The sequence below is a fragment of the Pelecanus crispus genome, unplaced genomic scaffold (assembly GCF_030463565.1).
Source record: "Pelecanus crispus isolate bPelCri1 unplaced genomic scaffold, bPelCri1.pri SCAFFOLD_330, whole genome shotgun sequence".
Classification (NCBI taxonomy): Eukaryota; Metazoa; Chordata; class Aves; order Pelecaniformes; family Pelecanidae; genus Pelecanus; species Pelecanus crispus.
This window is the reverse complement of record NW_027461399.1, coordinates 7,314-17,095: the sequence shown is the minus strand read 5'-3', so window position 1 is coordinate 17,095 and position 9,782 is coordinate 7,314. Positions and strand designations below refer to the sequence as shown.

At 56.6% G+C, this 9,782-nt stretch overlaps 1 protein-coding gene across 1 annotated transcript; it reads left to right on the top strand.

The window, feature by feature from the left end:
* The first annotated feature begins 318 nt into the window (after positions 1-318).
* On the top strand, positions 319-9,217 carry LOC142597002 (SUN domain-containing protein 3-like). The gene is made up of 11 exons (XM_075727448.1): positions 319-515; positions 1,153-1,211; positions 1,697-1,828; positions 1,894-1,996; positions 4,099-4,270; positions 4,859-4,943; positions 5,331-5,446; positions 6,334-6,501; positions 7,008-7,100; positions 7,794-7,918; positions 9,202-9,217. Exons 1-11 carry the CDS (start codon positions 319-321, stop codon positions 9,215-9,217), a joined length of 1,266 nt encoding a protein of 421 aa, XP_075583563.1.
* Positions 9,218-9,782: the final 565 nt, after the last annotated feature.

The following is a 9,782-nucleotide window of genomic DNA, read 5'->3' as shown; positions in this document are numbered from 1 at the left end:
TGTCACTCTCGGTCTTGAGGGAACGGAGATCGCAGAGTTTTTGGCTTGCTCCCGAGCAAGGAGGATGCCTGGTGCCTGCACCTCAGCGGGTACAGAGAGACAGCCGCGGAAGGAACACGTTCTGAGCGGGTATGTTTGAAAAATCCTTCTCCTTTCCCCAAGTGTATTTTCCACCTCATCTGCTGGGGTGGGTGGTGGGTGGACAGGGGAAGAACACGAGGGCAGCCGGAGAGCTCCGCCTGGAGGGTGGTGGAAGGCAGCGGCAGTCTCTTCAGTCTCTGCCAGGACTAGGCCGAGAAAGCCTTTTGTCTGTGCGCAATGAGGGACGAGTCCATTTTGGATCACACGGAGGCAGTCCCAAGCGGTTGCCCAGATACGTCCTGCCCTAGAAATTGCAGGAGCTTAGCACAGTCCTGTATTGCGCTCTGCAAGGTTGGCTTGCCTTTCGACCAGAACCAGGAGGATACCCACGCTTCTTCTGTTGGCAGTGGATTTGACTTGTGCTCTCCTGACAGGTGAGGTTTCCTTCGGAAACCTGGTCAGCTTCTCACCAGCGGTCTGCCTTAGGAAAAGGAGCACAAGATCCTCTGAGGGGTGCAAGAAGTTTTCTAGTAGAACAAAAGGGGACTGTTTATTCCTGATGGGTACGCTGTAAGCCTTTCGAGAGCCTCCTAGAACAGGCGGGAGGAGTTTCCGTCTTGCAGAGTGGTGTGTGCTGTCTCTTGGCCGATCAGGCTTCAGGGGAGCAGGGCCTAGCCACCAGGGTCTTTCTCTGGCGTTTCCTTGGTTCCCCATGGATTACCAGCATGCCTTGACGTTCAACCCTCCCTCCCTCCCTGCCTCTCCTTTTCTCCCTCTCCTTTTTACCCGGTCTGCATTTGTCTGCATTTATGCGAAGAAAAGGGCCAGTGATAAGCCAGCTGCTAAAGAAATGCTGCTAGAGGGGAGACACACGACCCCCCTGCCTTGCAGGCTGTTGAACTGTAGGGGTACAGGCTGAACCTGACTCGAGCTTGTGCGGGACCAAGCCAATCCTCCCGCCAGGAATGCCAGGTTCAAGACCTGCAGTCCCTACTGATGCTCTCGAGTCTGCTGCTGAACCGCACGGGTAGCGCCAGCTTCACCATCCTTTTCCTCCTTACTGCTCCGTAGGAAGACGAAGGCTCTGAAGATGGTGACCGTGGCGCTGCTTGTCAGTCTGCTCTCTTTCGGTGAGTCTCTGTAGAGCTCAGGCCTGAGGATGGCGCTTTAGGAGGTGCCCAGGCCTCCATTCTGCCCTGGGCCGTTTCCCCTGCTGTGACCAGAGGAGCCCAGCTAAAGAGCTGAAAGTCCCCGACAGAGCTGTGTCAGTCGCGCCTGCTTCAGAGGAACGGGTGTGCGGGCGACGAAGGGGTGACTTGCCTTCCCCGGGAGGGCTAAGCCAGTTCTTCTCTTAAGCTGAGGGAGAGGCAGTGGCTAACCTCGCCTGCCCCAGGACGTTGAGAAGCTTCTGCAGGACAAGGAGCATACTCCAGGGGAGGGAAGGGCCGTCTGTTGCACAGCCCCTACGCCATCACGACCTCTTGCAAAGACGACAAGAGGAGAGACAGCTATGGCACCTGGGAGGGACACGGAAAGGGGAGCGGGCAGCGCGAGGCATAACCCCGCCTTAGACCAAGTTCTAAGCGTAACGAGAGCTTTTGTGTATGACTGGCAGGTGTTTACCGCGTGGGACAGCTTGGCGAAAAAAGCCTCTGGAGGACCGCAGCAGTATGCTGGGCCTACGTCTCCTCCTCTATTCAGCCGCTCCAACAGCAGGTGACCCCTAGGTTTCTTCAGATCAAGACTGGTACTGGCAGCGTAAGTCCAGGGCATAAAGTGCCACTGATTAAAAAAGCCTGTGGCTCGGGCTAGGTACAGTAGCCACCCTGGCAGGTCATTCAGGTGAAGGCCAAGTGGACCGAACCCCAGTGTCTCTGCAGCTCGTGGCATTGCACGCAGCTGATAAGGAACAATGGTGAGGCAGATTTGGGCCTGCGTAGGTTTCAGCAAAGCACTGGCTTGCATGCCAAGACTTGAGTCCCTTGGTTTTGATCACGGCTAGTAGAGTCCTGCTGCCCCAGCCTTCAACGTGCCAAGCACTTCAGAAATTCGCTTGTGGGCGCGTAGTTCAGCAAGCAGCTCCGTAGCAATGGCACTTCCCAGGGTGGTATCAAGAAAGGACCTGTAATCAAGCCACCCTTGGAAGTGTAGCAGGAACCTGCCCGACAGTAGTCCAGCTGCCTAGGAAGACTGGGAAACCGAAGGAGTAGGTAAGAGAGGTTGCATGCACCTCTCGACCTATGGAATGAATGAATGCCTGACAAATGGTAGAAGGCTTTGTAGGAAAGATGGTGTTTAGCTGGAAGCCGTGCCCCAGTCAAAGAGGGGAAGCTGTCTGGAAGAAGACAATGCCCAATGTCAATGGTCTTCTGTCTTGCCCGCCGGTCCACGGTGGTGTTTTCAGAGTGTACGCTACGGGAGCACCCGAGCACGAATAGCCATGCCGTCTGTAACTCTCTGTTTCCCGTGGCTGTACAGAGACTGTCGTTGTGCGCTGCCTTTCTTTCTGCAGAAGGCCTGTTTCTATTTGGAATGACTGTTGCCTTCATTGTCGTTCCAGGAGCGCTTGCACCTCCCTGGAGGGGACTGGAAGACTCGGAGGTAAAAAAACATTTCCCCTTGACTAGAGGGCTCTTTAGAGGAGCGCTGCCCCTCGGCCCCAACAGGACATTGTTTATGCCCTGTCTCACACAAACTTCACCTGGCACAGCTGCCTGAGATTCTCCCATTGCCCTTTCTTCCCTTCTGCCAAAGGGTCAGCTACAGCTCCCCGCTTCCGTCAGAGGACTGGGGCCACCCTTTTGCTTGAGCTGGGCTGTTTGCAGCTCCACCTTTCTAACACCTGAGAAGGGGAACTACGGTAGCCTTCTCCACCCTGCACCCGTTTCTCTCCCTCGATGCTTGGGAGTAGCTGCTAGGAGACACCTCTGCGGCTTTCCATTGCTAGGCTGCAATAGAAAGCCCCTGCAAGCAGCATTGCCCCCTCAAAGGAGAGGAGAGGCCAAGGGAAAAAAGAGCGTCTTCTCTCAGGCTGAGGTCAGCGTAGCAGCAGTTGCCCATGAAGAGCTTTGCAGGGGGGCACGGTTCAAGGACTGAGGGCAGCCTTGCAGCTGCCACCGTCAAGCGGAGAGGGAGGACAGAAGCGTGTTTCTCGAGCAAGCGGAAGAGGCTAGCCGAGGCAAGGGACGTGTTATGCTAAGAAAGGAGAAGAGGGAGCAGCAGGAGAGAGGTGGAGGAAAACACAGAGAGCTGAGATACTGGCAGCCAAGCACAGCAAAGACAACCGGGGCGGAGGGCTCTAGGGCTGATCCAGGAGAGCTCTCCCCAGCCTCCCTTAGATCGTGTCTCACTAGGCTATCCCTAAGGCAGGGAAGGAGAAGGAAGGAAGCGGGGCAGGGTGCTTCGGTAGGACCCGGGTTCAGGGAGGGGAACAAAGAGCAACACTGGGGAGAGAGCTGCTGTTGAGAAGCGGCATTTGGCAACGGCAACCGCTTTCCCTTGCTCTTTGTGCGTCTTGCGGGCCTCCCCTGTTTACGCCTGAGCCGCATGCGTAGCAGGAATTGGGAGACTAGACTGGGCAAACAGACGTGGGATCGGCATGCTATGCCCCTGTTGGCTACCTCTTAACTCGCAGCAGCCTGCCTCGAGACCTCTTCTGAAAGGAAAAAACTGCGCACCTCCTCTTTCTGTTGGTGTTTTCTATAGGAACTGCCACCTGCACCCCTTCAGCTCTGCTCTTGCATGGCTTTGATGACGCGTTGCCGCCTTGTAATAGGGAAAAAGATGGCTTTGGGCGTTTGAGACGTTCAGCAGTTCCCCAAAATGTACCCAGGCAGCCAGGGAAGCAGCTTCTCAGCCTGAAGCTCTGAGAACGTCGGAACTAACTCTCCCAACCGCTTAAGGCGTGGTTAGCCGGCCAGTCATCCAGAGCCAGGCTTCTTGCGTCGCTCATGTCCCCACGGCGTCCGAGAGGCCAGCCACAACACTTACAGTCTCTCCGTTGCTCACTTCTTGTAGGCCAGCAGGGGACGAGTTCGGAGAAGCGCTTAGCAATACCCTGAGCCTGCAAGAGCAGCTACGTAAGCTCCAGGAAGAGCTTTATCACCTGCGGTGGAGCGTAAAGGATGTCGCCGAGCGAGCTCTCCACGAAGCCTTGAAGCAGGCTAAGCTCCCAGGCTTTACCGGATGGGTAAGGGCACACTGCAGAAGGCTCTACTCAGAGGTTTCGTTCCTCCCTCCGCCATGTATCCTACTACAGTTCCCCGTCATAGCCAGCCAAAAGGCTGGCGCTGCTGCAACAAGTGCTGTGCATTGCCACGCTCCCTTTTCCTGCTGCTCCACACGTCCTTATGGGGGAAGAGAGCGCCGTGACAGGAATGACAGTTGTCTTAGTCGTACCTTCCTCTCCGTCCAGATCTCGGGCCCTCCTCAAGGGAGGACCGGAAAGAAAGAAAGAATGGTCCCAGCAGTCCATAGTTCCCCCAGTCCCACCTCAGGCCCAGAAGGCTTGTCCGTCCGTGCTGCCTGGCATGGGGCACCTCCACAGGAAAAGCCCCTTCCCGCAACTTCAGCTTTCAGAGCATCGGAGTGAGCAGCCCCTCCATTCTGACACCGGTCAATCAGAGTAGAGCAAACCTGGCAGGTTGCCGGGCAGTGCCGGCGTTCCTTCCGTGTGAGTTTAACCTTGCCCCAGCTCACCTTGGCTGGCCTTGCAGGGGAGCTGCTGGCCCCGTTCCTTTTCCTTCTAACAGGTGCTCTCCTTTGTCTTCCTTCCCAGGCTGTTCAAGAGATAATCAATCAAGTCTTGAAGAAGCTGGAAGAAAACCAAGTCCCCATGCCTGACTATGCCCTCAAATCATCAGGTGCCGTGACATTGTACAAAGCAACCAGTTCCAAAGCGCTTCCGGTCCAGCTTGACAAGACAGGCATTTGAACGCGCCCAGTGGTAGGAGAGGAGGGGCGACAAGTCAAGGGCCACCTCGTGCCCTAAAAATGTACCCACTGACAGAGTTGGGAACGGGCCAGACCACATCTGAGGAGCAGAAAGCCTAGCTCACGTTCCTGTCTTTCTCCACGGCCCCTTACGACAGTTTCATGAGTCCCTGCTCGGAGGCATCGTGCCAGTAGGAAAGAGGGGCATCCCACTGTAGGAGACGGATGACTACTTAGAAGCCTTTTTGCAAGTCAACAGGGCAATCAATATTCCTTATGACATTGCTCGCTGATCGTGCTCGTCTTTTAATTTCCAGGGGCTGCTGTCGTTCATTCAAGGACTTCGCCGTCCTTCAGGACTACCAAAGGAAAAGTCTTTTTCTATTCCCTGCCGGTGCTGGATCACATGAGGTCTCCTGAGCTTATTCTTGAGGTAGGAGCACCGAGAAACGGAAGAGCAAAGGGCGGGGGCGGCGGGGAGTGGGGAGGCAGCGGGAACCAAACACGCTGCTGAGAGCTGCCTTTACCCTTGTCTTTGCTCCTCAAAGCTTTCTTTTCCTGCCTTCTTGCATGGACCTACTCGCCTCCTGTGTCTCCCTGCTATTTCCTCTCCCGGAGTGCCCCAGGTCATCTGCGCGAGCTTTTAACAGGCTACCTTGGCCCTGCAGTCTTTGTCTTCCCAGGCACCGTGAAAACTGTCAGGCGCGGCACAGAAGGAGAATGGGAAAGGTGCCTGCAGAGGTCTGGGGTGTGAGCTCGCCAGGGCTCTTAGGGAGCACAAGCGGGCTCTGAGAGCCTGCACTGCTGGAGGGCCGGCCCCACGTTGTGCTTGCAAGCCATGCAGGCACTGCTCCGGAGCTGCCTGCACAAGTGCAAGAGTTGGCTGCTGCCCGTGGAAGGAGGTGGGACTGGATGAGAGGGAGCGATTGCGTTCCCTTACGGGAAAGGCTCGTCCAGGTGGGGCCCTTAGTTGCCACCTGCCCTGGGCGGGTGCCTTTCAGCCGCACCGTCCCTTGCTTGTTCTTGGCGAGTTGCTCCGGACCGGGAGAGGCCGGAGAGCTTCTACAAGTAGCGCAGCCAGCTCCCTGCAGTCCCTGCAAGAAGCAATCCAGTGCTTCTGCGCTGAAGGGGTCTCGTGACGCGTGAATTCTCGTGACTGCTTCTCTGTTCCGTACCCACAGGGTCCGACCGAAGGCATTGGCTGTGGTTCCGAGCAGAACTGCTTGGCCACATCGGTTCTTAATCTTCTGATGCGCGCAGCAGGAATGAGAGCCAGGGCACCCTTCTCCACGTGAACATGGTTTCTTCTTCTCCTTTCAGCCTGAAAATCATCCGGGAAACTGCTGGCCCTTCCCAGGAAGTCAGGGACACGTCTTCGTCAAGCTGTCTGAGCCAATCATTCCCAGGGCAGTCACCATGGACCACGTTTCAGGGACAGCGTTCCATGGAGACAGTATCTCCAGGGCCCCAAAGGACTTTGCTGTCTACGTAAGTGATTTCTCTAGAGTCGGGGGCAGGGGGTTGCATAGCATTTTTCTAAGCCAGGAGGGAATACAGGTCAGAGAGTCCAGCGGCCTGCGCTTTCCCCTGCCTCGCAGAAGAAACAAGCTCCTTGGAGTTGTATTCCTCTCTTATCCAATGTACCGCTCAAAAGGAAGCTCCTGGGGCAAGGTGCAACCCCAGGAGCCACAGGGAAAAGGAGCTGGCCACGGTGCACGGTCCTAGACCTTCTTGGCTTCCAATCCCAGTGGGCATTCGTGATCCTCAGGTTACCCCGCACTCACTGGGAACGTCTGCTCCTTCTCTGACTCTCAGCTGAGACTCGTAGAGTAGGCAAGCATGGCGTGCTCCCCCGCTGCAGCTTCTTGTCTTCTCCTTGTGCTCCTCGTCCTTGGACTACGTAGCTGAAATAAAGCAGTACTTCACTGACTGAAGGTAAGTCTTCCCACGGTGTACCAGGCGCTCTTGTTTTCTCCACCCCTCTCTTTCTCTAGGGCCTGAAGGAAGAACATGAGGAGCAGGGAACGTTCCTGGGACAGTTCACTTTCCAGGCGGTGCTGAATCCCAGGCAGACCTTCCAGCTGAAGGTACGGGAGCAAAGAGGGAGGAGAATTGGAGGAGAGGAGGAGAAATGCGGTTGGCTGGGCAGAAGCTTCCCTGCCAAAGGGCTACAGGCAGCCCTCTCCTTGAGCACGTGCCACGCCGGCCTTTCTTCTGCTTTAACTTCCTGACGGCGTACGCCCGCACTGATGTTGTTCTTCTCTTGCGTTTTGGGTTTAAGCTTCAGCGCTTACAAGCGCCGCGGTTGAAGCTGAAAGCGGCTTGGCTGCCTGGACGCCAAGCGCATCCAAGTGGCCGCATCCCGTCGTATGCGCTGCTACTGGCCTGCTAGTTAAAGACGAGAAATACTGGGCTTGCTGGGGATTCTGTTGTTGCTGGTAGCGCGTGGTGACAGGGAGGCCATTCTGTTCCGGTGGCTTTCTAGAGAAGGCACTAGCACCACTGGGTCTTCTGACTGCGGAAGCACACGCCTCAAAGCAGGCAAGAAGACCTTGCCAACCTATTTGCCGAAGCTGCTTCTGGTAGCTGCTTCTTCCTTGACTATTCTCATGGCCAAATGAGGTAGAGCAGGAGAAGAACCTCCTGACCACGAGAGGTCAAAAAGGCCTCGCAGGGCAGCCAGAAGTAAGCTGTTGAACGAGTCCCTCGCTGCGGCACTACTCTGTCAGTAGTCAAATGCTAGAGAGGAAAAGGCAACTCATTTCTTCTTCTCATTTCAGAAGGAGCTCTCTGGTTTTGCGAATTACGTAAGGCTGCAAGTGCTGAGCAACTGGGGCCACCCGGCCTACACCTGCCTCTATCGATTCAGGGTGCACGGTGATCCTCTCAAAGACGGGGGACGGGCGTCAGTTTCGCCTGGCAATAAACTCCATTAATTTTCACCAAGTCGAGTTCGACCCTGCTTTGCCTGTGATGCTAACTGCTAAGAGAGCTCCCTGTCCCTCTCTCGACCCCCGAGCTTACCGGAGGCTTCCGGAGTACGTGGCAGAAAGCCTGACATCCACACACTTGCTGCCTACACAGTCCTAGACACGAAAGATTAAAGCAAGGTACAGTTGTCTTACGCGGGAGGCGGCTAAGGATCAACTGTGAGCACCGCAGCTCGCTCCTCGGCCAGCTGGGGCACTGGGCCTGCGCAGAGACAGCCTGCAAGAAGGGCCGTTGCACCTGGAGCTGCTCTCGCAGCAGCACAAGGGCTGTGCACAGCTCTGCCGTCCCTCAGTCCACACATGGGGTCTGGGCCTGCTCAGGGAGGGAGCGGGGGGAAAGGCGGGGAAGGGGAGGGAAGAGGAAGGAAGGGGAGCTGCCCTGGATTGGTTCTGGAACAGCAAGTCTTTCCCAAAATGCGGGTCTGTCTGTGCTGCCAGCCGCAGCCCGGGGCAGGAGGAGCTGCGTGACGGGAGCCGCTTGCGTCGGCCAGGCCGGCACCCGGCAGGAAGACGGGGCTCTGCCCCCGGTCACACGGCCCGCGCTGAGCCCAGCACCCAGGGCCTTCCTCAGGCCTCACCTTCCCCGGGGCGGTGAGGAGGAGAGACGCCCTGTCCTGGCATGGCCCAGGGCACCCTCCTGTGGCCTGAAGGAAGGGCAAAGCCGCCATCGCTCTCCGCACAGGGGCTGACCGCTGTCCTTCGCTTCCGTCCCTGGGGCTCCGCAGTGCTGGCAGGCCCCGCAGGGCTTCAGGGCCAAGCAAACACCCAGGCGCCGGGGGCTCCTGGGGCTCGGGGCGGCTTTGGGCAGCTCCGAAGCTGAGGCACGGCTGCTGCCCCTTTGCTACCGCAGATGCAGTTATTTGCTACCCCCTTCACGGTCAATCCTCTTTCTCCTCGTGGCACATGGACTGGACACATGCCACGTCCCCGTTAGGCTGGCAGGACTTCAGGGAAATGAGGAGGTCCCGGCACGCACACGGGCAGGAGGACAGTGAAAAGGAGCCCTCTCAGGCTTTTTCTGCTCTTTCGCACCTGAACTCGGACATCAGCTTTTTTTCCTCCCAGCTGCACAGCTTGCTGCCAGCCAAAGCGAGGTGGGCTGAGCCGGTCCTTGGGATAACTCGGCTCCTTTTGGTTTTGATTGCATGCCTACACTTTTCTTTTTGTGCACCTTTTCTTTCCCCCTGCTTCCCCCCAGTTCCGTTCTCTATTAAAGGTAATCATCATTTGCCTCTCTGGACAGACCATAGAGTAGGTAGATAACAGGATATAAGTATAAGTACAGGCTGGTCTATGCCTTCAGAGCTGTGGGCTATGGGTAGAGTTACTATTGGCTAGTTATCATTTCTTCTCCACATTCTCCAGTAGGTAAGCATGAGGACAGCAGTGCAGTCCTCCTACTGAGAAGCTGGGCTCACGCTAGAATGACAAGAAGCCCACCCTGACGGGTACAGTAGGAAGTGAGACAGAAAAGGAGCATGGCAAAGAGAGCCGTTAAAGTAGCAGCTGACGGCCAGTCACCCCTGCGTACAAGGAGGGAAAGCGTGGGCTGGAGAGCCATAGGGCTCTGCTGCTAACGCTGGCAACAGGGAGGCAGCAGGTCCTCTTCAGAGAAGGTGGCACGCATGAGAGTCCTTCAAAAGGGCCTTTGTAACTGCTGGGAATTGGGGCCCTGTGACACTGACGGTCAGGTGGTCGGCCTGCAGCTCTGCAGCGGTTAAAACTCCCACGGAAGCTGTTTTGGTTTTGGGTACCCGTGTCATTGAGCTGGAATTACTT